Source organism: Phocoena phocoena, chromosome 12 (assembly GCF_963924675.1).
Source record: "Phocoena phocoena chromosome 12, mPhoPho1.1, whole genome shotgun sequence".
Lineage (NCBI taxonomy): Eukaryota > Metazoa > Chordata > Mammalia > Artiodactyla > Phocoenidae > Phocoena > Phocoena phocoena.
Window position 1 is genome coordinate 15757411 of NC_089230.1, and position 26851 is coordinate 15784261.

Genomic DNA, 26851 nt, shown 5'->3' on the forward strand with positions numbered 1-26851 from the left:
CCACAACAGTGAGAGGCCCACGTACCGCAAAAAAAAAAAAAAAAAAAAAAAAAAAAATACATCTTTCTCTAAACCATTATCAGTCTTAGTAAATACATGTAATTAACTATCTTGACACTATTTCTCAAAGGAGGATGCTCCTTGCACTCCTCACATCTCTGACAAACTAAAATGTTATGCAAAACTCTAAAATATAGGTAACCAAAAGTTAACTTCTGTGGCTCTCTCCTAAAACACACCCACCCACCCACCCCAACATACATATCCCACAGGTGATTTCATGCAAACCATGATGTGATTAAATTGACAGAATCTTGGATTTGGAAGGGTCCTGAGAGGTCTAGTATACAGTGAAAGCAGATGACAAATCTCTTCCACAATATCCCTTACAGTGAAATGGTCAACCATTCTTTGCTTCAACATATCCAGTGACAGAAAACACTACTTTTCAAAGCCAAATCTTTGACTGTTAGGATAGCTTTGTGAATACTTCCTTAAAATGAGCCAAAATGTGCCTCCCATTTGTCCTGGTTTTACCCTCTACTACATGATTTCCCTCAAATATTTAAACACTACTGCTCTCTGTAACTTTCTCATTGCTGAATCAAACAACCTCCATCTCATCAAATCATCATATAAAATGCTGATGCTCTTGTCCTCTTGAGCACTCTTGTCTGATAATCTTCAGTTTTTCACTGTTACGCTTAAAGCATGTTGGCCAGAACTAAATGCAACACTAATAAAAATATGTGGAACAGCACAATGGAACTAAGATCACATTGAATAGAATGTAATACAACCTATTATGTAGATTTAGTGCTGCCCAATAGAACTTCTTATGATAATGGAAATGTTCTACATCTGCACTGTCCAGCAGGTCAGCCACTAGCCTCGTGTGCCTACTGAGCTCTTGAAATGTGGTTGGTATGACTGAGGAACTGAATTTTTAATTTTAGTTAAATTTAAGTAGACACATTGATATTAAAATTCTCCCTCAAAATCTTACCTATTAAATCTTATTCAATGCACTGTAAGTTTACTTACTCGTATATACCCATAAGACTGACGTGATGTAAGTTAAAATGAGGAAGTATTTTCTGGATTCTAAATGAGCCCAAATTTCTGAAAAAAAGTCACTTAGTATTTTATTACCTGGCTATCTTTGGCCCATGAATGCACATGATAAAACTAATAGAATATTCTCTTTTCCACTGTTTATGCTACTAGTTGATAAGAACTGACACTCTAAATAGAATAATTTCCATTTATTTGCAGAGATAAATAAGGATACAAAAACTATAAATTATCATAATGCTTACAAATTTAAGTGCCTACTGAAGAAGGTCTCCACTTTAATGTCTTATAAGGAACTCAAACCAAACATCTCCCCAAATAAACCCCTGCTCTCCCACACTTCCTTGCATCCCCCCACCCCACCCCCAAAATCCCTGCTGCTCACTCACTTGTTTCCAACTCAGAAAATGGCAAATCATTCCCATTGCCCAGGTCTAAAACCTTAGTGTCATATCCTCGACTGCAGTCTTTCTCCTACACCGCAAATCCAAATCTAGCACGTTCTATTTTCTCTGTCTAGAATACCTGTTCCCCAGCTCTACCTGCATGGCTTGAATTTCTTCCCTGTCACCAAATCTTTACTCAAATGACACCTTAGTGAGGCCTTCTTGCCTACAACTGCAAACCTACTACACCATACGCCCTATCCTCCTTCCTTACTTTGCCACTTATCATGTGAACATATATTTTATTTGTCTGCTCCCACAAGAAGTAAGCTACAAGAGAGAATAGATGTTTGTTTCTCATTGCTGTATCCCCAGTGTCTTGCATATAGAAGATAGTCAAATATCAGTTGACGGATTTGACAAATTCTATATACATTATACATGCAAAATGACACAATCAAGGATGCAAGGGAAATATAAGTAGAAATAACTGATGGATTAGGGTAGTGGACTGAATTTTTTTTACAAAAATAAAATAGGTAAAAGAACAATTTTTAGCTTTGTTTTAAGTGGCCAGTACAGCATTTGAAGTCTGTTAAGAGTTAACCTTCCACAAACACTCTGGCTTGGACATCCCTGCTCTAGGAGACCACCTCTCTCAAGCTCATCCGGTCCTGCCCCCTTCTTTTCCTTTTACCATGGCGTGAAATTATCCCAACAAAAGTAGAAAATAAACTCTAATATAAACATTACTTGAATTTTCCCATTCCCTGGAATAAGTAGGCTCACAGTTGTTTTGAATTAAGTTAATTTGTTTCATGAGTACCTTATCAGCCTATAATTATAAAATAATACTTTTCATTTCTAAAGACCTGTAATGTCCAACATGTGGCTAGTAGTTAAAGTTAATTTAAATAACACAAAAATCCAGTTCCTCAGCTGTGCTAACTACATTTCAAATGCTCAATGCCTCATGTAGCTAGCGGCTATGGTACTGAACAGCACAGATACAGACATTACAAGCAGCTCTGTTGGGCAGGATTGCTACAGACTTTTTCCTAAAATTTTATTTTAAAGCATAAAACTGATTCAACTACAACACTGGCAGGGTTTAATCTTGTAATTTTCAGTTCTCTATGTCAGTGATTCTCAAGTGTGGTCCCCAGACCAGCAGGAGCATATTACTTAGGAACTTGTTAGAAATACAAATTATCAACAGCCCCAGCAATCTGTCTTAATTTGTTTTAACAAGCTCTCCAGATGATCCTGGAGATTTTGAAGCATGCTCAAGTTTTAGACCACTGTTCTCAGTCACTTAAGAGCATTTATCATCACAACATAAGCTATGAGACATTATGAGATGTACCATTAGAGTCTAAAGTATTCTGTAAATGATATATCAAGTATGAAATCATAAACAATCATTTCTATTACGCCTTATAAAAGAAAAGCCTCAGTAGGTATTTTCAATAAATAATTATAATAATATTAAAATGAAACCAATCGTGAACTTTGTTTCGTTAAAAAAAAAATTAAAACTGTAATTTGCTTCCTCTTCCAATTTGCAGATCCCTTTTCACTTCAATATCAGCATAATCACATTTTAATCTTTTTCTAAAGATTCAGTTAGAAGTCTTAGGAAGAATACACAAGGGTGGAATAACCAGTAAAGAGTGAGAAATTTTCAATTTGTGCCAACTGAAATTCTCCCTTGAGCAAATATTACTGTTGTAACAAACTAATAAATAAAAATGAAATCTGGGGCTTCCCTGGTGGCGCAGTGGTTGAGAGTCCGCCTGCCGATGCAGGGGACACGGTTCGTGCCCCGGTCTGGGAAGATCCCACATGCCCGCGGGGCGGCTGGGCCCATGAGCCATGGTCGCTGAGCCTGCGCGTCCCGAGCCTGTGCTCCGCAACGGGAGAGGCCACAACAATGAGAGGCCCGCGTACCAAAAAAAAAAAAGAAATCTATTGGCTAGAATCAATTCAGCAAGAAGTTGAAACTAAAGTTGCACAAGTGTTACAAAAGAGGCTAAACAATTTGAGCACTCTTATTTCCTCTTACCAATCATAGCTCTAGTATAAAACGAAATATCCACAATATCAACATCCATGTATGTTAAATATTTCTCATTAAATTTTCTAATAGGAAAACATCCTTAGAAATTTCAGCTAAGAATAGTAATGCAATACATTAAAGTAACTATAAAACCACTGGGAAAAGATCTAGTTTTGGCTGACTACAAATTTGGCCCAGAAAGGAGAGACTTTAAGAGCCTGATTGATTACAATTTCTGCCACAGCCAAGTGTCTACTGCGATAACCTACTGGTGGAAAATTACTTAATCACAATTCAAGTACAGAATGTTTCAGGTGTGTATGCTGTACTAGCAGGCACTAGATCATTTGAAGAAATTTTATTAAAATATTTACAACATATTGAGCTTCTGTTCAATCCATGGGAACCTAAATCACACTTAATATTGTCTCAGCACATAAATTTACACTTCCAATCAAATATCCTTCCATAAAGTGAATACTGGCAATGCTTGACAGGATTTTTAAAACCTAAACATTCATTACTAAACGCTAAGGAAACAAGTTTTAAATACTGGTTAAAAAAAAGTCAAATGACTAATATTAAGTATTAATACTAACCATGTGCCAGCCAATACTATTTATTTCTCTCACTAATCTTGGTATTCCTAGTATAGATCCAAGCATATAATATATATTTAATTGGCACTTATGAAAAAAGGAATGATTATTAAATTAAATTGTTTGAGAGGATTCAAAGATACTAAAAAAAAAAAAAAAAAAAGCCCCAGCCATCAAGGTTACAAATCGAATTAAGAAACATGACAAACACATGAAAAGCTAAATAATCCATAACAATTAAAAATACCACGTGGCAGGATTGTGATTATTTGCAAAGTCAGTGCAAAGAAGAGTGCTATAAATTCTGACCAGAGTGAGAGTATGATGGACTGCGGTCCTTCCTGGTATCCCGACCAGAAGGCGACACTACATTTCGATTAAAATAAGAAAGTGACACAGCACTGGTCCCACCCTAAAATCATCATCAGAGGAAGGAATACAATTACTAAAGATAATGGTGTAAAGAAACTTCCATACAAGGCTTTTAAAGCATATGGTAGCCCTGAAAAAAGTTTGAACATTCCACACACACAATCGTTTGCTGGATCCCAGGACCTCTAAAGGCTCCTGAAATACGCTGTCCCTCAGGAAGAGCATCTCCTAGTTATCTCTTCCTCCGCCCCCCACGAAGCTTTCCACTGGACAGCCGCCCCAGAAATTTCTCCCAGCATCCGCAATGACATTACTTTCATCTCCCTCTCCCTCCCCTCGCCAGTATCAGACGGTGGCATCTCCCGCCAGAGGAAAAAACGAAGGGCGGGGGAGGCAGAACCCGGGAGAAAGCTTGCAGCTAGGTCGACTGATATGACAGAGGAGGAAGTGAGAAGACGCGGGGGTCGAGGGCGGGGTCCCCTTAGTTCCAGCCCAGTCTCTACGAGCCCTGGCCAACAGCCCACTCCCCAAGGCACGCCCCTCGCCCGCCGGACCCGGACAGGGAGGTGGCGGACTCGAGTGACAGCCCCACCACCTGTGCCGCGCCCCCTTCCCCAGGCCCGCGGGGAGACGCCTGCCCCTGCCCCACTAGCAGCGGCCCCTGACTCTTTCTCTCTGGTTCCTGTGCACGTCGCCGATGAGTGACAGGTCCCGGGGGAGGCAATCGCCAGAGCTTGCCGTTCGGGACCGCTGGTGCAACCGTGCGCCGAAGCCCTCCAGCAGGCACAGGGGTATACGGAACGTTCCGGACGGCCCAGGGGATCCGATTCAGGCCTGGCCTTCCCCAGTTGCCCCACACCGGGCGGGGGTGGCACTTACTGCGGAGGTTGTGGATTAGCTCCGAGTGGCTGGCGCCGCCGGATTTCCAGGCCATCGCTAAGCACACCCGGAGCAGGTACAGAACCACCTTCAGCGCGGCGACAGTGCCCAGCAGCTTCCCCAAGAGTGAGACCACCTCCCACACGGTCACCGCCCCGCTTGCGTCCCCGCTGTAGCCGCCGCTGCTACTGTCGTCGCCGCCGCTGCCGCCACTGCGCGCTCCCGGCATACCCCGCGGCACGCATGCGCTTAGTGACGCCGCGCGGATTCGGGTGCGGCCGGGTGGGGCAGGAGGCGGGGGTGGCCTCATGCGCTGCCGCCCGCGTGAGGGGTCGCTGCGGCCGCCCGGGTGTGGCGGGTTGGTCCCGCTGAGTCAGCGCCACCAACACCGCCACCTCTGAGTGGCCTTTCTGAGGCCTCGGGCTGCGCAACGCCTCCTTGCTGAGTTTGTCCTGTGGTCAAGCGGGGTGGGCCCTGGCGCGGTCGGTGGTGAGCCTCACTGCGGCTCTGGTCACTGAGCGCGGTGGCGGGATGGCAGGGCGGGCCTCGTTCCGCTGCTGCCGGTGGCTTCGCAGTCTCAGCTAGATCAGCTGTTGAGAGCGGCGGGTCTGCTCCTATATCTGTCCAGATTGTTAGACGGTGGGCTTCCTTCGTCCTGCCTCACCCAACCCAATGAATGACTAATATTTAGGTCGGTTGGAGACAGAGGTCCCTATGGTGGAGCCTCGATAATCTTAATAGAACTGGAGGGCAAAGGTCTTCTCTAACCCGAGTACTCCAGCTTCTGGCTTGTGACAAGTACGTTAGTGTTTCGTTAGCAGAGACTTTGGGACCGTGATTTGTTCTCAACTCTAAAGCACAAATTCAGAGAGTGGAAGAATACCGAGACCTGGGGTGGGGGGGTGGAGCGTGGGGAATCCTTTGCTCCTTAGGACAGCGCACTTGGTTAAAAATACTACAGTATCCTATGGCGAATGTGTTATTCGCCCAACACAAGCGTGCGTTTTCAGCTATTTAAGCCTCACAAATTCCACCGTTAGACTGGACACCAGGTTTGTTGCTATCAGCTGTGCAAGACATTGAGTGAGAAGCTGACAAGGAACATTGCCTGTAGCATCCAACTTGCTGACTCCTGATCAGAACTGAGACTGGAAGAATCCAGTCACATTTAGTCCAATACACTTTTAAGGAAGGAAACAAAGCTATGTCAAGACATCGATGCTACTGCGTCAGCAACAATTTTCGTATTCTAACCAGACCTTAGCAAATGTGGTATCTAGTCTACTTCCAATCCTAAATATACTTATATATTAACTATTTCCCTGTGTTCTGCGATAATAAATGAAACAGTATTCTTTACTTCAATATTGGGAATAAAATTGTCAGTTTGGGACTAATAATTTTCTATTTCATCTCTCTGCTGTTCCCTAATAGTCTTCCAGTTAAAAACAAAACAAAACGACACCAGTCAGTTTTCAATAAACCTGAAAACTCTCTAAAGCTGACCTAGATGGACTGCATTTCCATGAGGTGCTTCCATAAGCTGTGGCTAGGAAATAGGACTGCCAATATCAGTTAGAAACAAAATCATGGCCCCTTTTAAAGAAACAACCAACACAGTTATGAATATAGTATAAAGGAGTTTTTTTTTTAAGATGAATAAGTCATACCTCTTGTAGGTAATAAGATTTACATTCAAATTGGGGAGATTTGCATCAAAAGAAAATTAGCAACGGGGCAAAATATAAGTGCTATTAGTGGTCTAGATATTAAGGGACATGTTTATTTAGATCATCATGGGCTGGAGAAATAGGAAAAGATAGAGGAAAGAACGGGTGCTTGAAGGATGGGCAGGATTCTGAGAGGAATTTTTTAAAAGCGGGGGAGGGTGTATCATAGGTCTAATCAAAAGCACGAAGGAACCTAAGGCTCTGATTCCTGAGCTGTCGACGTTACAATTAAAAATCATTCTTAATTATATACATAAATGAATTGAGGATGGTCACAGAGGCAATGGGAGTCCAAATTAGAACTGGGGTCCTCAGAATTGCAACCCCAGTTTCTGACAGTGTGTATTAACAACGTTGAAGAAAAGGATTTGTTTGGGGGACGGGGAGGGAGAGGTTTTGAATAACAAATTGGTACGTTGACGGACGTACTTCCAGGAGAATTTAAGAATTTTGAATATTTTCTATGCGCGGTGAAATGCAAGACAATGTTTAGGTGTGGCTACTAGGTCGTTTCTCTTGCATTGATTTTGTTTTGGTTTTGCTCTTAAATTTGTCTTACATTGCAAAGTTATTGCACAAATGTATTGTCTCGGTGTTTCTATATCGTTTGCAGATTAGGAGCAGGTCCTACAGCACAAGAACGGGAAACACCCTTGCCTGGGTTCAGAGCCTCCTGCGTCGGGTAGGGCGTCCCACCTACCTCCCACTTGAGAGTTGGTGGTTCGTTCCCGCACTGCCTACAGAGGAGAATTGGCTCTCTGCAGCCACCGTCCCTCGTACGGTCCGTTCCAATCAGGGCTCAGCGGGAAGGGGCGGGACTGAGTGGCGCGCTCTGTGCTTCTGGCTGTCCCTGGCCTGGTTGCTTTCGACATGGAGGAAATTTATGCTAAGTTTGTGTCACAGAAAATCAGCAAGACCCGCTGGCGACCGGTACCTCCGGGGAGCCTGCAGACCGTGGAGACTTTCGCCACGGGCTCTTGGGACAATGAGGTACCCCCGCTCCCGGCCCGGGAAGCCCCTTCCTCCTCCTTCCCTCCTGGAACCGAGCCCCCGGCCGCCGGCGCGCGAACTCTCTCGTCTTCTGGCTCCTCTCGCCCTTCTCTGTCCCCCAAATGCACGTCTCAGGCTCGGTTGCCTTGTACCTCAGAGCCATTGATGGCCCCGTATCTCCTCTTTTTTAATGATTATCATTCCATTTGCTTGGGATGCTTTTAAAGCAAGGTTGATTGAAGGCAGTGCAAATTTTAATTTCGGAGAGTTTGACATATATTTCATCTCAAGATAAAATTTTCTGCTTTACAGGAAAATTATGTTTCACTGTGGTCTATTGGAGATTTTGGGAACTTGGACTCTGATGGAGGATTTGAAGGAGACCATCAGTTATTGTGTGATATCAGACACCATGGTGATGTAATGGATTTACAAGTAAGTCTGTGTAATATCCAAAAGCTAACTTTTAAAAAACTGAGAGTGATCTTTACAGTTAGAGATGTAAAGGACCTTAAAGTTTGTCTAGTCTCACCCCAGGTTTACAAGAAACTGAGTTCCCTATAGGTTATGATTTGCCAACATCATATAGCTGCTTAATGGCAGAATCAGGACTGGGGAAGGGGATGTGGAATTAATCCTAGCTTGTTTGTTTGCCCAATTGACCATCTACTATCTGCCAAGCACCGTTTACATAAGTTAATTTCATTCTCATCGCATGCTTGTTGAATCAAATACTGTTATCTCTGTCTTAATGAGAACACTGAGACTAAGATCTTTGGAGCATGTACTATGTGACAAATACTGTGCAAGGCACTTTACATGTTTTTGCTTTTTGAGTTCTCATAACAGCCTAGCAGGGATTAGTTCTCTGTTTTGCAAGTTTACCAAGGCTTAGAGAACTTAACTTGGCCAGGGTCTCAAAGCTGGTAGTAAGTGGTGGGAATGGAATTTTGACTCTCACATTTTATTTGCTTAGCATTTATAGCCTCTTTGCATTTTAAAATTGTTATACTATTAATTGAGTCAAAAAAATGGCTTCCTCCCTGCTAATATTTATGAATCTATAACAAGCAAGAATTTTCTTAGTTTTTTGACCAGGAAAGAATTGTAGCTGCTTCATCAACAGGATGTGTAACAGTTTTCCTTCACCATCCAAATAACCAGGTAAAGAACTTTTGTTTGAAATCTCAATTTGCGTTTTAATTTTTTTTGGAAGGTTTAAAGAAAACTGTACTTAATAATGACACAAATAATAAAGTTTTATAGTCTTAAAACATGGAGGGGAAAAATCATTGTATTACCCATCTTTTAGTAGATTAATTCAAGAACCATGTTTGTGTGATCCTTCATTCAAATTGGGTATCTCTTATGTTCTCTTAGGTTAGATTTAACAATATGGTATTCTGGCAAGTACTTTTCCTGTAATTCTCTTTTAAGATCCTAGTCTGGTCTTTTGAAGAAAGAAAGAACACTTTCTAGCTCAAGCATCATGAGAGAGAACAGGAACAGCTACCTTGCTTCAGATAGAACCTAGGTTTCAATTGAAAGAGAGGATATACTATATGAAGGCTTGACATTTTTTACAAAGCCTTTCTTGTGTGTGCCAAAGCCTGACTGCTGATCTTCAGAGCATAGTGGTAAGGGCAGTCCTTTAAAATAGGCCCACTTGAAGTAAAAGTTTTAAGTTGCTAGAAGAGAATGCTTACTTAGATTTGGGGATTAATCAAGGTCATCTTACTAATAGGCATGCCTAGTAAATACAAGAGCCAGGTCTAGTTAAATATTTTTCTTTTTTTTTTTTTTACTGTTTATTTCAGCAATGCTTTTATTTTTTATTTATTTCTTTTTTTGGCTGCGTTGGGTCTTTTGTTGCTGCGCGCGTGCTTTCTCTAGTTGCGGCGAGCGGGGGCTACTCTTTCGTTGTGGTGTGCAGGCTTCTCATTGCGGTGGCTTCTCTTGTTGCAGAGCACGGGCTCTAGGTGCACAGGCTTCAGTAGCTGCAGCACACGGGTTCAGTAGTTGTGGCTCTCAGGCTCTAGAGCGCAGGCTCAGTAGTTGTGGCGCACGGGCTTAGTAGCTCCGCGGCATGTGGGATCTTCCCAGACCAGGGCTCGAACCCGGGTCCTCTGCATTGGCAGGTGGATTCTTAACCACTGTGCCACCAGGGAAGTCTTAACTATTTTTCTTAATGGAGTCATTTGGAAAGCACTACAGAGATTTTCTCTTAAATGTAGGCCAGCCCCCTTAAGAATTTAGAGCTGCCTTTGAACACATAATTACCTGATACCTAAAAACCATTTCTTTAGTTTGAGATAAGTTTGGGATGTTATTAAAAAGCGTTTCTTTTGAATCTAATCCAGTATATACAGAGCTTTAATGGAAGTAGTTTCTAGACCTTAATGCTTGGAAATACAAAGGGAAGAGAGTTACTATGTTTCTAGAAAGGTGTGAGACACAGTTTTAGTTGGGGAAAGCTCTAGTTTTTTGGAGCTTTGCTTTGATTAATCATAGCCTCATTTGTGACATGTAGACTCTGTCAGTCAGCCAGCAGTGGACAACAGCTCATTACCACACGGGTCCAGGCAGTCCTTCCTGTAGCAGTGCGCCATGCACAGGTGTTGTGTGCAGCAACCCAGAAATTGTCACAGTTGGAGAAGATGGTCGAATAAATCTCTTCAGAGCTGATCACAAGGAAGCTATAAGAACTATAGGTAAGAAAAATCCTATTTCTTTGGTCTATTGCATAGTAATTGAGCAGCTACCATGTGCTAAGTAAATGCAATGCTAGGTGTGTGAGGGATTTAAAAATATACAAAGCAGGATCCCTTTATCAAGACAGTATGTTGATAAGGCCTGTATGAAGGAGTGACTAGAAGAAAAAGAAATTTGTGGAGAGGAGAGCCAGAGGGGATTAACAGATAAAGAATTGAGGGGCAGGTGGCAATCCATTTAATCTAGGTTCCAAACCATAAATAATACTAAAAGGTGGCACACCAGATAAAGGGAACAGCATGGAGGCAAGGTAAGACCATTCAGAGAATGACAGAAAGTGTAGTTTGACCTGACTTTAGATATTTGTATAGGAGAAGTAAGAAATGAAACAAGAAAGGTAAATTGTGGTCAGGTTGTGAAGAATCTAATGCACAGCTGTAGAGGTTACGTTTTGTTAGGTGGGCAACTACGGAGCCATTGAAAGTTTTTGAGCAAAGGGGTGATGTACCCCGTGTCATGCTTTAGAAGGATTATTCCAGTGTAGTAGTTCTCAACCATACTTTGCACAGACTTGCCTGAGGAGATTTTTAACAGGCCATCACCGTAGACTCCCTAAATCAGAACATCTGGATTGAGCCCATGAATCAGTTTTTTTGTGTTGTTATGATTTTTAGTTCTGAGGAACACTATTTGTTTAGCTTTTAGGGACCACTGCCTAGTGGCAGTTTGGAGGAGGGTCACAAAACAATTTAAGTGTATAGTAAATTAAGTGGTATAAGTTTAAACACACTATGAAAAGGAAAAGGACAGTTAAAGCAATCAGGAAGGACTTCATGGAGGAGAAGAGAGCTGATGAGGATAAAGATGTATAGATTTGAGATAAGTCAGCGGAATAATATAGGTCAGAATGAGCTCTGTAGGAAGCAAGGGTGTTTGGCTCAATAGATGGAGGTTCTGTGTTAAGCAGTAGAGGGAAGTAACGTTGGATATAAAGGAACCTGAACAGCTGTCTCAGAAATGGAGGGTAACAACCTAAAGTGGAACTAGAGAAATAAGTGAAAACTTAGCCCTCCATTTGGAAAACAGTTCAGATGTCCTGTGAGTGATACAATTTTTCTATTAAAGGAGAGTCCATTTTAACATGTATATTATTGCATTTTTCTATAGAAATTAAACTGTGACTTATTTAAAATTTCATTTGTAATATTTCAATCAGTGGAGGGAATGCAATTTAAAATTTTCATGGAAAAGGGGGGCCTGTTAACACACAATGCTGTTTTCTTCATTTGTAGACAATGCAGATAGCAGTACACTCCATGCTGTAACCTTCCTTCGAACTCCTGAGATTCTTACAGTAAATTCAATTGGACAGTTAAAAATATGGGATTTTAGACAACAAGGAAATGAGCCCTCTCAGATATTATCACTGTAAGTTTTGATTTGTAATTTCAGTAGTGTGAAGCAAATTTGTTTGACTGTTTATAGCAACTGACTTTAAACCATATTGTATTTTAATTGCATGCTAAGAGAATAATCTCTGACTAAATCTGATAAAGCAAATACAGTTGACCCTTGAACAATGTAGGGGGTTAGAGTCACTGACCCTCTATACACTCGAAAATCCCTGTAAAACTTATAGTCAGCCCTCAATATACGTGGAATCCTCTGTTTCAGAGGTTCCACATCTGCAGATTCAACCAGCCTCAGATCATGTGGCACTGTATATTTACTGTGGAAAAGTATTCATATGTAAGTGGATCCCTGTTGTTCAAGGGTCAGCTGTATAGTTGGATGGGCTTGGCGTTTGGTAAATATTTGTTGTATTGATTCAGAAGTTTATATTAATCTCTTTGAAGCTTATGTTATTTAATGGGGAACTTCTTTTTGCTCATCAAATGATTCTATTAATAGTGGGAATATTCTATTAATATATTAATAGAATATTCTGTTCTACTAATAATACACTCTAGATGTGACTGGGAGAAAAATACAATCCAAGATATTTTTTTGAGCAGAAATCCCCTTTCTATATGTGCAATCTTCTCTAATTAGAAAATAGCATGTGTCAAGCTGGAAAAAAAGTTATATAAACTAAGCATTAAATAAGGTAGAGTAGAAGTAAGGAATACGCTGTTTAGTTGATATATGTTTTTAAAAAGCCAAGAAATGGAAATGTTTTGCATATCTTACCATCAAATTATCTTGTTCCTTATGTGTACAAATTGAAGAGAGAATGAATAACTCTGGCCTTTAATTCCCCTCAAAAATTTTAATATTTAGAGATATATTTAACGTAGTCAGTTTTTTGACATGATTTAAGTTTAGCCAGTAGCTCCAGCCACAAAATTATCGTTTCGTTACTGGAAAGAAACAGGTTTCATAGGTTATTCAAAGATAAATTATACTTTACAACTTTGTGAAGTCATTTTATCTCCCATTAAAGGACTGGTGACCGAGTGCCACTCCACTGTGTTGATAGACATCCCAACCAGCAGCATGTTGTAGCTACCGGTGGTCAGGATGGAATGTTAAGTATTTGGGATGTTAGACAAGGTACAATGCCCGTGTCTCTACTGAAGGCTCATGAAGCTGAAAGTAAGTATTGTGGTGATACATAAGTTTTTGGTGTGTGAGCTATACAATGTATTATAAGCAGCTTTCCATAATGATACCTATGGATCATTCTACAGCAGAGTTTTTGACTGAATTGTATAAATTTATAATAATTAACTAATCCCTTTTTATTTGAAATTTACGTTCTTTAACATGTTTGATTATTATACACAAAACCGTAGTGATTACCCTTACATATTCATCTTTATGTGCTTCTTTTCTTAGGATTGTTTTTTAGAAATAGAATTGATGAGTCCAAAAGTTTGCATAATTTTAAAGCTGTGATTCATGTTGTCAAATTGTTCTACATAAAAATAATACGAGTTTATATTGCCACACCAGTATGTGAGAATGCACTTTTCCCATGCAAATGCAGGCTGTTATTTTTTATATTTGCTAATCTGTGTGTTCTTCAATTTATTACTGTACCTTTTTCTTTTTTTCTTTTAACAAGAACAAAAGATATAGGCTCTTGCCTTGTTTTTAATGTTTGTCATTTGATTTTGGTGGAGATTTTTTGGCTGAACAGAAATTTTTCATTTTATCACCACGTCAGGGTGGATTATAGTTTTAAATTCTGACTTAAGAGAAGTTGGTATTAATGCTTCAATAAAACTATAGAAGAGCAAACCTTATACCAGTATTGCAACTTCTAAGTTTGTTTCACATTATTAATACTTTGGAAAGATAAATAATTTTTAAGATTATATTTAAGAAGCAAATAGAAACTTTTCCCCTCTTCCAGGTATGGCTATGTCCAGGTAAAAAGAATAAAAAGGAATAGGTGTGCCCTTAGAGCCTGTTGTTGCTAACCTAGTGGTAGTTAGAATTACAAACTTTCAGATATCTTCTCACCAGCCCATTTTTAAACGCCAGCCTGTACTGTTCAACAAAACACACAAGTGTAGTGGCTTGTAGTGTATTTTGAATTCATCTTGACTCTTGGCTAGAAATAAGATGTTTTATAGACGTTTGTTTTCTAATTTGAAAGTATATAAATACATAAGAATCTAGATTTGGGCAGTCTGCTAATGGCTGTATAGGCTGTTTTGTTTTACTTTGTTTTAATGAAACAGTACGAATGTACTTTACACAGGGACTCACCAGCACACATTCCTTTCCGGAGGAAGGTGACCTTTTTGTTTTCCGGCGTGTTTAATTGTGGTAACTGTCAGAATGAAAATGCCAGCTTGCAGACATGTGCCTTGCACTTTTTATGCTACACTCTGAGCACTTTCTATGCTGCCTCTCTATGGTTACCTAACCCAGAATCACGAAACCCTTGTTCACAGACTGTTTTACCTTCATGATGCAGCTGTCTTCCTAAGACGTCCTGGGCAGTCCTTGGCTCCCAGATACCTATTGGCACACAAAGTTCCCTTAAAGTTTAGAGCTTGAGGAGTCCCCAGTCCCAAGCTGGCTTCTTAAGTCTTTCATTTGAAACCGGATCCAGATTTTTGGAGCATTTCCAGGTTTTGGTTTGCTGGGAGCTAGTTGCTATTTCTGTGATACAGGCCAGAAGAATCCAGAGTCTTGGCATGAGCCAAAATTGGACTATGTCTCTTAGAAATTCATTTGTATTCTACTTTTATGGTCTTCTCTCTCTTTCCAATAATATAACCTTCATGTGTTAATGACACAGGAATTGAAAATAAGAGAACTTAACAATTTTCAAAAAATCTTTTCAGAATTATTCCATTGTCATACTTTTCCATAAAAAAATTGTAATAGGTCAAATGACTAGCATTTATTTTCATTCATTTGCTGGCCCAATACACAAGTAGATTTACTTGACTTCTTTATCTTATCTACATGTTTTAGCCATTTGGAGAGTTATGTCTTTTCTTTGATCCTGAAGCCTTTGATTTTTATCACAGGCTTGGAGTTTGAAGGTGTGTGATGGAGGTTAATGGAAGGTGATGCCTAGAGACAGGGTTTTGATGTTTGTTCAACTAATCTACACAAGAATAAGCTTCTTGGTTGTTATCTTTTAGTGTGGGAAGTTCACTTTCACCCATCCAACCCAGATCATCTATTTACTTGTTCTGAAGATGGATCTCTCTGGCATTGGGATGCCTCCACAGATGTACCTGAGAAATCATCACTCTTTCACCAAGGTAAAAAATTTTAATGAAGGTTCTTGTGTGTAATTTTATTATATTTTTAAATACCAAATTCGTAATTCTCATATTTTTAACATTAAGGAATGACAAAATGTTTCCATTCTCTGGCTTCAGGGTAAATTCTAGTATCACAGGGCTTGAAATCTGACTGTCAGCTACTGACCACTGTACTGCTGATGACTAGAAATGCTGTTAGCTGGCTAACTTCGGACAGCCAGGGGTCTTGTTTGTGAGTACATTGTTGTGGGCCCTCATGCCATAGGATAGGCATTGACAGCTCTCTTATACTACATTGTCAAGGGTGTATGGCAAGACCAAAGTTGATCTTTTATGTATTAAGGTACTGGTTTCTCCTCAGACTAAAAGGCCCTGTCTCCTGATTAAAGACAGAGGTAAGTAAAGGTCAGCCAGAAACTATACACTTAAAATCAAGAGGTTTTTTTTTCTGTTTTTTTTGCATTTTCTAACCTTCTTGTTTTTAAGTTTGTCTGTGGTTCCAAAGTTTATTTGTTCATTCATTCAGCAAATATTTATCAAGTGCCTACCACGTGCTAGGCACTCTTCTAGGTGTTAGAGCCCATGACAGTGAGCAGAAAAGCCTCGAGGCTCATAGAGCAAATAGTCCAGTAGACAGTAAGTAAGATAGATAATGTCTCAGTAAAAGTCCCTGCAGAAAAACAGAAACTACCCTGGATTTAGAAGGAATTGGTTTCACGTGTGTTAGAAGGGCTAGAAGAACAAAAGGGAATGGGAGGGATGCTGGGAGAGCAAATAGCAAAAAAAGAGGAATGCCAGAAATCAACAGTTGTTAATACCTCTGCTGTACAGTTGGAAGTGCTGTCCAAGTTGGTTCTGGATCAGCAGAAAAGGTGCTACCTCAGCCGGGGCTGGAATTACAGCCTGTGTTGTCGTTGCCAGGAACCTGGAGCCTTTTCCTTCCCCCACCCGACCCCGTCTGCCTTCCAGTCACACACCGTAGTGCCTCTCATGGGCAGGGTCTGCCTGGAAGGCAGATGGCAAGGGAGCTTGGAAAAAGGAGTTTGTCCCTGCAAGACATAGTAGAGCACAGCAAAGTAGGAAAGGAGACAGCAAGAAGGAATAGATCTGGACCAAATACCCTGATGCCTATGAAGAAGAGTGAAGAGAACAGGAGGATGAAGAATTAGTGGAGGAGGGGCCACTTGGCAGGGAGAACATTTGAGCAGAGACCTGAGGAAGTGGAGGTACAAGTCACAGGAATGCGTGCCAGGTGGAGGAAACAGCCAGTTCCAAGGGCCTGAGACAGAACAGCAAGGAGGCCAGTGTGGCTGCAGTTCAGCAGGCCGGGAGTGTGCGGAGGTGGCAGGAGCTGCGGAGGACTCTGCAGACAGGGATGAGGGCTTCAGGTTCTCTTCTGAATGTGACAGAAAGCCACTGGAGAATTTTGAGCAGGGGAGTGGGGTGATCTGTCTTACGTTTCCAAAGAATCACTTAGGTGACTGTGTAGAAAATAGACTGGGGATAGGGATGGAAAAAGCAGAAGCAGGGAGACCAGGGAGGAGACTTAGCACAGTGGTTCTAATGTTAATTTTCACAGTATTCAAGAGTAATATAAAATATAGGAGCAGTAAAAGGTAAACAAAAACTAAGAAGGAAAAATCTAAAACATCTCCAGAAAAATTCTGGAGAAGTGTCGCATGTGTAGAGCTTGCAGCACGCCTGTGCTAATAACTTCGCGTATGGAGAAACTAAGAATATTATTAGTTTCTAATAAATAATAAGGATTAGCTAAGCACTTGGTTTTTTATTTCTTCTTCCCCTACCCCCACTATCTTGCATTTGAGATTTTACTGTTTGAAGAACCTTGGTTAGACTGGAAAGAGCCATTTACTATATTCTGTGCCTAGTATCGCAAGGAACAATATTAGACACTGTGAAAAGGTAAAATAAATATAATCTATACAACCTGCCCTTAAGAAATACTTAATTGAGTTATGGAGAAGGGGGCATGCAAAGTTAAATCGTATAAGAAATGTTATAAGGTAGTAAGTTATTAGTGGTACGTATAAGTGCTGAGGGTTCCAGGAAGGAAAAGGGAAGCATGAACTAGAGTCATCTTCAAAGGCTTCTTAGAGAAGGAAGTTGAGCTGGGCTTTAAGAATCAGCAAGATTTAAACTCACTAATCTTTAAGCTTCAAGATATGAGGGACTTTGCCTTGTATTCCCAGCACTTAGCACACCGCCTGGCATATAGTAGGTACTCAGCCATTTATTGAGTAAATGAAATCTGTCTTTATTTGATCTGGCAGAAAGTTGAAAGGAAAGAAAATTTCAAATGAAGGCTAAAACTGAAATATACTGCTTCTGCCCCACTTAATCCTGCATTAAATGAAGAGCACTGTCAGACATAAAAGTTTATAATCTGGTAGTGTTCTTAAATTCTACTTTTAAGAACATTTACCTGAAATAAAGGCGAAGAATAAAAGGAGATCTAAAGCAAGTTGATTATATTTTTAGACATATAGAAATAAATATATTTTTAGAAATATTTATGTAGAAATACATCCAGAAATTTTCATTTTTTGATTATCTAAGAACTTAGATTTCCATATATTATCTACATTTATTCTACTTGTCTTCTAGGCATTTTGGTACATTTCTGAGACTTTCCATTAAAGAATAAACAGGAAGACAGGGTCTAAATGAATCTTGTGCTTTGCTGAAGATTTCAAGTTTGATTGCCATATTATCCCATGGAAATTTGAGTATTTAATATCACTGAGTAAGCCTTTAGTCAAAAATGGTGATGTGTTATAATGGAATTATCAGCCAGTTATTCTTGAGAATTAAAAACAATGTATATCATTGCCTTTTTTAAGTATTAGAATTTCAGATGTTTACTAGTATAAAATTAGTCTTGAAAGAAGTTTTCACCTTTTCTTTTCTTTTCCCAGGAGGAAGAAATAGTACTTTTTTGTCTCATAGCATTAGTAACCAAGCTAATGTTCATCAATCTCTTATAAGCTCCTGGCTTATCACTGACCCTGCCAAAGACCGTATTGAAATCACAAGCTTGCTTCCCAACAGGACTTTGTCTGTGAACAGTTTGGATGTTTTAGGTCCTTGTCTTGTTTGTGGAACCGATGCAGAAGCAATTTATGTTACTAGACAACTTTTTTCATGAAGATACTAAAAGATTTCATGTAAAACATACAGTTATAGCCTTTCAAATTCCAGCTTCTCTATGCAAATTTTTATTATTGGAAAATGTGAAATTTGCAGGGGAAGCATCCATAAACCATTGTTAATTTTGATGCCCAGTTTCAGCTTTTGTTAGTTGAATATTCTTCTAATAGTTAGTATCTAGAGTCTGATTAATGACTGATGGCAAAAGAATTGGACCATGTGGAAGAACATCAGAGGGATCCTTGTGCTGATAAATGCACTGCCTTCAGCACAATTCTGGACAGCTCATGGAACCAACTCTTCATTGTTGATGTTGCAGGCCTCAAAAATGTCAAACCACCAATGGGTTCCTATCCTTTTTATCAATGGTGTGTGGGGTATACCCCTCCCTGGTGGCCTTAGCTAGTATTTATTCTTTTTTACTACAAGTATTTTCTTCAGTTCTTCCACATTTTATTTACTTAATAATTTTTGTAAACTTTTTTCAGAAAGAATTGAGAACAAAAATGGCAAAATTTTTGTAGTGTTCAAATTTTTTTAAAGGTAAAAATGTTTTGACAGTTTCCTTTACTAGAATGGGTTTGAACAGAACTCCGTCAGCTCCTTAGACCCAACTTTATTTCTCTTGAAAAGAAAAAAAAGACAAGTACATTTTTCCTAAGGATTTTTCCTTTTATTTAGTTTTACAACGTAGTTGAAAATTGCTGAATTGGACATTGTGCAATAAAATAGGATTTGACATTGATAAGTGAGCTGACTTACAGACGAATTTGATAGGTAACATGCAGAGACTAGTATGATGATGTGGTAGGAGTACAGAGTTTTGCCATCTTTATCTTTAATGTTAATGATGACCTAACATGCAGTGTTTTAAGACAATTTTATGATATTGTCTTTCTAAAGTTTGTTAGATTAAATGCATTATTGAACTGTTAAGACCTTAATGACAAATCACTCCTATTACACAATTGAAGTGTATGTTTATTTACTTTACAATTCCAACAATAATTACTATGAAGTTTTGTCTTTCTGTCCCAATAAATATTTGCAGTTTTTTTATGCCACCTTACCTCAGGGTTTTTTGGATTTTGTTTTTTGTTAACATTTTAAAATGGAATACATATATGCATCTGCTGTTTTATATATATTTGGCTCAAAAATATTTGACTGAATGGACTTGCCTCGTGGTCCAGTGATTAATGCAGGGGGCCCAGGTTTGATCCCTGGTCGGGGAACTGGGAACTAAGATCCCACATGCTGCACAGCACAGCCTAAAAAAAAAAAAAAAAAAAAAATCGACTGAAGATAATTAGTAACTGAATTCCAAAGAATTCCAAAGAATTCCAAAGAATCAGAGAAGGAAAGAAAATGTTGCTGATAGGAATTCTTACTCTGTTTATAGTTTTATTGCTGGGGCTAATTTTTAAAACTTTCTGTTATTACAAAAGTCATTCATTGTAGAAAAGACAGTCAAAAGAAAATTGTAAGTACTTAATCTCAAAGAGAGACAATTCTTTTCACACTGTCTTCTATCCATCAATGTATATAGTTTTTCTGTAAAAAAAAATGAAATATACATGTTATATTTGTAGATGCACATTCTCTAGCAGTCAACACATGAATTCAATAATAAGAATATAGCTAAGAATTTTCCTCTGACTTTTTATTTCCCTTTGTATGAATGTCTTGCTGCAGCCTAAGCTACAGTGTCCCTCTCTTCATCCGGTACAGGCATCCTCCCATTCTACCCGGCAGGCTAACATCTTTGCTTTGAATGGCCCAGAGTTGATCTCATCACTGGAAGACCCTAGCTCCCAGGTGGCACATTTTCCGTGTACAGTGAATGGCAAACTTGTTGTGCCTCTGCTTCGATCCGTATTATCTGCTGCTGAAAAGTTTGAAGGTTACATGTACGTTGTTAGCACCCTTCTCAGTTTCCAGCAGCAATGTATACAATTTCCCTTGATCACTAAAGTAAGTAATTGGTAGGGGGGGGAACCAGACATACAGGCTTAGCATACTAGCTTGGAATGGAAACAAGTTTGAAGTTTGAAGCTTTGATTTGATTTAAGGGTATTTGTAACCATAAGTAGAAGGAAGTACATTTGAATAGTGTTACATTTTCTACCAATTGAAGAGTTCTGCCAGACTTAATAAGAAACATAAGAAACTTCTCTATCCTTATTGATAAATAAAACCCTAATTTATGAATTTGTTAATTCTCACTGCTTTTATTCATGAAACTATCAAATAAAATTTCTTTTGAGGGCTGTAGGATCTCAGAGGTGAAAGATATCTTGGAGGGCATCTCCATACTAAATTTAATCAACACTTCCACAGCACCCCCAACAAATTATCATCCAACCTCTACTTGAAAATATACCATGATAAAGTTTCCCATTTCCCAATGTAGCCTCCTTGTTTGGATAGCTGTAATTGATATTGCATTATAGCAGGGTTTTAGAGTGTGAGTGGGATCCAAAACAATCCTATAAAAAAAGAATCATTATTGTGGGTTAATGAAATGATCATGTGAACCTATGAGATGGAACCAAACACCATTTTATCGAATTTGCATTCTGTTGGGGTGCTTTACTATAAGGTTCAACTAAATAAATGAATTTTCACATACTGAACTGAAATTTGCTTCCATTTGTCTTCTCAGGAGCCACAAAAAACAAATTTAATTCTTTTCATCATATATTCAAATGTTCAGAACTACGTATTGTAGCTTCTTTGGGGTAAACTTTTAAAATCCCTTCAATGGTTTCTTGTGGGCAAGGTTCCCTTCCCCACCTCTCTTGCCCTTCTTGGCTAAATCCTGCATACCTTTCCGGACTCCTCTTAGGTGTCATTTTCTCAAGAAAGTTCTCCCTGGCCTCTGACAATCTGGGCTAAATTGTACTCGGCATCAAAAGCCCATTGTGCAGAGCTTATATTGTGCTTACAGCCATTTGCTAAGCAGCCTGTCTCCCTCTACTGGACCACAAGTTCAAGAACAGGGCCCATGTCTTAGTGTTGTATGAACAATGTTTAACACAGTATCTGATACATAGTAAGCCCTGAATTAGCCTGAATTGAACTAAACTCACAATTTTGTTTTCCCTTTAAAAAATAAAGGCCATCATTAAAGTGTGACTTCCAAAATGAATACTTTTCCAGTGGTGTCTGCCTTGCTGAGAGTATGACAGAAATCTGCCATCCTGGTTCTGGGTACAATATTCCTTTGTAATGCTGTCTCAGCTTATTTTACCTATTCTGATATTTGTTCAGTTGACTGCTGACTAGTTTAACTTAAACCCTTAATTTTCACACCTGATACTCCCTAAACCATACCTCCCTATTCTTGAGGTAATGCCGATGATTGTGATTCTTACTATAGGTCCATCCTTCCTGTTTAAGAAGACAAATTTTCTTTCACTTTAGGAAAGAGCTAACAATCACCTTTGAATCTTTTCTGCAGAAGCTGATCGTTTTCAGAATTGCCCAGCGTGCTCTCTACACCCTCATCCCATTGGTAAGGAGATAGGTTAAATGGACTTAGGCCCACCTCCCAATTATCAGTGACATATGAATCATTGGCATTTGGCTACAGTTGTTGAAATATTTATAAACCAACCTAACTTATTGACATTCTGCCACATTTATCTTGTTCATAAGGCTATGTGAGAGAACACCTGTGCTACAGCTGCTATCCTATCAAAATTTTGGCATAATTGAAAAATTCCTTGTCCTTTGTGAATAACACTTCTATTTCACAGTACTGTGGAAACATCCTTTTAATAATCCATTTTAGAATCTTGTCTAAGAAGCATACTAAGTTCATGAGTGTATAATTTATATCAAGCCTTCATTTAAACTTATGGTATCAATATGATATCTAGCTCAGACTAATTAGATGGTCTGAAGCAGTAGCAGTGCTCTTGTTTTACAGATAATGTAACCTGGGGAGAGCCAAACTATGATATGCAACTATTTAAACTATTTCATTGGTATCATTCTGAACCACAATTAATGTTAAGTGGCAACACAGAATAATTAAATAACAGCCTAGACTACAGTCATCTTAGCATCAAAACAATTACAACATTTCACTATATTAGTAGAGGGAGAAAACCACAAAGGGGGTGGGGGGTGAGAGGAGAGAAGTAGAATGACTAGAATCTAGCTGATGAGGTAATAAACTTTAATTAATTAAAAATAAACTAATGGTCAATTCCAAACTATCATGACTAACTGGACTTTGGGGGAACAGTAGTTGACAGACCAGCCTAACATAGCCATCAGACATGCATCAACTGTCAAAACAATTTTTGTACAGACCATGGTTATAAGAAGCTAAATTGTAATTAATACTAGACTGTAAAATACTAGCTGCAACAAATCAAAACACAGATCTTACTCCTGCATAGTATGGAATCAACTTATTAGCCAGAGAGATCCTACAAGCAAGGATTCCCCAGTAGCAATGAGCACACCAAGAACCCAGATTTGGTTTCTAATACCATTCTCCAGTAAAAGGAACCAAGGCTCCTTGGAGGTGCAGGAAATAAACCAGATAGTTTGGAGCATTTTTGTAGTCCCAGAAAGGAAGACAGTTAAGGAAAAAAAAAAAAAAAAAAACAACGATAGGAGTATGTTATAGGGACACAGAAGCTAACTGGAAGAGCTCCAATAGCCAAAGCTGGAACAATTTGATCAAAAACAAGAAATACCCAAACTATTAAATAAATATCCATGAGTCCACATTGATAAGAATAAGTGTTTGAAAAAAATGGATGAGAGACAAATCTGCTCAGAATTCCAAATAATTTGTGTAGATTCTTCACTCCCAAGGAGGTGGAACACAATTCACTCCTAAGTGTGGGCTGCTCATAGTTGAGAGCCTTCCCCTAAGACAGTGTGAATTCCTGGGAGAGCCTGTGTTCTCAGGACCACAGTGCTCTCCAAACTTTTTCCATGTGTGCTGCCTCTGTTCCTACAGTCATCCATGCATGAGACTTGCCCCTTACATCTGTTGATAAAAACAAAATGAGACAACCTACTATACATAAAATAGATAAGCAACAAGGATTTGCGGTACAGCACATTCAGTCTCTTGTAATAACCTATAATGGAAAATAATATGAAAAATACATATATTTAGAACTGATTCACTTTGCTGTATACCTGAAGCTAACACAGTATTGTAACTCAACTATACTTACAAAACAAAAACCACACAACTACAACAAAATCAAAATATCCCTCTTCCATGAAGCACTGAAGAGTTGAACAGGCTGAAGCTGGACCAACGGTTTTCCATCACAGCAACAACACAAAGACCTCCAAACACAATGGCAGGTATTGCCATTCTCAGACATCAGCACCCTTAGTAGGCATTTTCCTGGTCTTTCACCTCCACCCAGTCCCAGTCTCAGCCACATTTCATCCTGTTGGTTGGTTCTTCTATCCTGAACATTCCTTCTCTCCTTTCCCTGCTCTTTTCTCCCCCTACTTCACAGGAGTAAACCTCTTAATATATAGAGCCATTCACTGAGGTCCTTGAATTATCTAGGAATTCTCCTAAAGACAGTAGTTTTTGGAGATGCCCATCTTTAGGTTTAGAGAGATGAAGAGCTTAAATAAAGAAGTTCTGAGGGTTGGTGACAGAGGTGGCAAGGTTTAGGCGGCAGTCTGCTCTTCCAGATACATAATCCATCTACAAAGGACAAGCAGGCCTGTGAACATATTAGATTCATATAATTCATATTAATTTTGAGGCTGAAAGATACCCTGCAGGTTACTTAGTTCTCCAGCTGAAGAAAGTAAGACCTAGAGCTATTAAGTCAGCCACTTTGGGCCATGTCTTCTACAGACTCTGTGATTGTGGAATACAGATTTTCAACCAAGTGCTCGTGGAATGTAATCTTTTAACAGGTTTTCACATTTGAACTTCTGGATACAGTAGCCAGCAACTAATTCAACATCAGAAAAAAGTCTTAAAAAAATTGTCTCTAGTAAAAAAGGATGAGATATTTGAAAATACTAAGTGTATATATTTTCTAGAGGCAGAATTGGCAAAGGCGCTCTTTACAATGGGTGGGCGGTACCTTTAAACATCATACAACCATTGATCCCATCCCAAACTTCTAATTCAATCTAACAAGAAATAAAACCTCTTCTCGCAGTTACCATTATCCCAATTACGGCAATAACGACTTCCTCTTCTACCGAGTCGGCTGACATTAAAAAATCTCTAAACTCCCTAATCTGTCCTGGTTCGAGAATATATTAATCTGGCTGATTCAGAAAATACTTACGGATTTACTCGGGGAAAGAGTGCTAAGCAAATATCAATTTATTTCAAAGCGTCTAGAAATCCCGATGTCCACAGCGAGGTTCTGAGAATTAAACTCCTCCAGATGTGCATCTTTTATCCTATATTCGTCCATAGAAAGAGTTCAACTGAAAAGAGATAGACAATGAAATAAATGAGTGGGCTTAGGCTGGAGGGAACCTGACGCCACCAGCCGGGGCGAGTCACCTGAGCGGCGCAAGGCAGAGGCGACGCTCGCAGACACACAGAGAAACGGGCGACTACGGAAAGCGGGAGGCCGCAGGCGGCTTGCTCACTCCCCGTCGCCGGGCGGGCCGAAGCCCCCAGTCTTCGGCCCCCGCGCAAGCGACGCCGGGAAATGCCCACATCCGGGAAACCTGCAGCGGAGTGCGGCGGCGGCGACACCGAGTGGAAGGCAAAATGGCGGCGGCGGCGGCGGCGGCAGCCTGGTGCTAAGGGGAGAGCCAGGTCCCCGCGACCCCCGCGACGGGCCGCGCTGGCCCGCGGCAGTCCCCCGGCGTCTCTGCCCGCCCTGCCCCACCGGGTATACTTGGAGTCCCCGGGACGGCCTCCGGCCGCCTCGGCGCCCGCCCTCGGGCCCGTGGCCGCTGTCCAGGAGCCCCTCTCTCCCCGGCAGGTAGGTCCGAGGCTGGCGTAGCGGGTGGGGCGCACTCTCTTCTCCCGAGCCGGAGTTGGCGGGGCGGTGGCCGCCGGGGCCCACGCCCATCCCCGCTGGCGGGGGTCCAGGGGCTGCTACGGACTGGCGGGCCGGGCCGGCCCGGTGCGGGCCCGACTTGGCTGGTTGCACGGACCTGAGCGGAGCCCTGCCCTGGGGAAGCGAGGGTTGGCCGCGTCCGGGGCTGGAGGAAGAGCCCCGGGCTTTGCGGCCTTGGAGGTTCAGGTTGGGCTAGGAAGAGCCGGTGTCGTCGGAGGCCGTGCGCGGACTCCCTCGCACCTCCACCCTTATCCCCAACACGCACGGGTCAGCGGTGTTCAGGAACGAGGGAAAAGCGAAAGGTGGGAAAAGCGAAAGGTAGTTCTGAAGGAAATTCGCAGTAACAGAGACGCAGTTGTTTCATCCCAGAGGGACCCGATGCTGGATATACCTTGAAGAAATTCTCGGAATTTCTACTTACAGTCCACTGTAAATAGGGTACTGTTCATAGCTGGAAGGGGTAGGAGAGATGGAGGGATCTCTGTGGAGTAGGCGTGTGTATGTAAATACAGAAAAAGAAGGAAAGGAAATTAAGGGAACATCGTTTATTATAACTTCAAAAAGAATTTGTATCACAAAGAATGACTCTCAGGTGACTTGATTTAACCCCATTCTCCAATTGAAAGCTCTTTTCTAAGGGAAGAAAATTTAATGTCTGTTGACCCATGTGTTAATATTACTCAAAATATATCATCATGTAGAAGTTATTCATAAATCTAGTGAGAAATAAGTATAATCTCGCACAAATAATATTGTTTCACTCCGGTTAGGGAAATGAATTTGAATCATGTGAAGCTTGTCCGGCCTTTATGGATTATATATTGAGGATTAAGAATTTTTTATCAAATTTCCTCCATGTGGAAGAAACGGTAGGACATTATAATTGGAATGAATGTTCTCTGCTAAGGTGTCTACGTTTGTGATTTAACTCAGGTTATTTCTGTAATAAGTTGACAGACAGGTCAAATGAGCTAGTTGATTCCCTAAGGCAGTGGAGGAATTTGACTGATTTAACAGTAAAAGAAGTAGCATTGTGTTCCTCTGATCGGCTGCTCCTGCAAGAAACTAGATCATGGTACACGCCAGGGAAGGCGCATTTTTTTCTATGCCTGAAT

The 26851-nt window shown here is 40.3% G+C and overlaps 2 protein-coding genes across 5 annotated transcripts in view; one reads left to right on the forward strand and one right to left on the reverse strand.

The window, feature by feature from the left end:
* PCMT1 (protein-L-isoaspartate (D-aspartate) O-methyltransferase) overlaps positions 1–5781 on the reverse strand; it is a 45582-nt gene extending 39801 nt beyond the window's left edge. For 2 of the 4 annotated variants that reach the window (XM_065888737.1, XM_065888738.1), the window contains exon 1: positions 5370–5598. In XM_065888737.1, the coding sequence (XP_065744809.1) occupies positions 5370–5598 (229 nt within the window). Of the gene's footprint in view, positions 1–5369 lie in introns of all 4 variants that reach the window. The other 2 variants (XM_065888735.1, XM_065888736.1) reach the window with 2 other exon arrangements.
* Positions 5782–7937: 2156 nt separating this feature from the next.
* On the forward strand, positions 7938–19196 carry NUP43 (nucleoporin 43). The gene is made up of 8 exons (XM_065889027.1): positions 7938–8089; positions 8402–8524; positions 9176–9253; positions 10620–10800; positions 12094–12229; positions 13245–13396; positions 15409–15531; positions 18471–19196. Exons 1-8 carry the CDS (start codon positions 7970–7972, stop codon positions 18698–18700), a joined length of 1143 nt encoding a protein of 380 aa, XP_065745099.1. The 5' UTR covers positions 7938–7969; the 3' UTR covers positions 18701–19196.
* The last annotated feature ends 7655 nt before the right edge of the window (positions 19197–26851 follow it).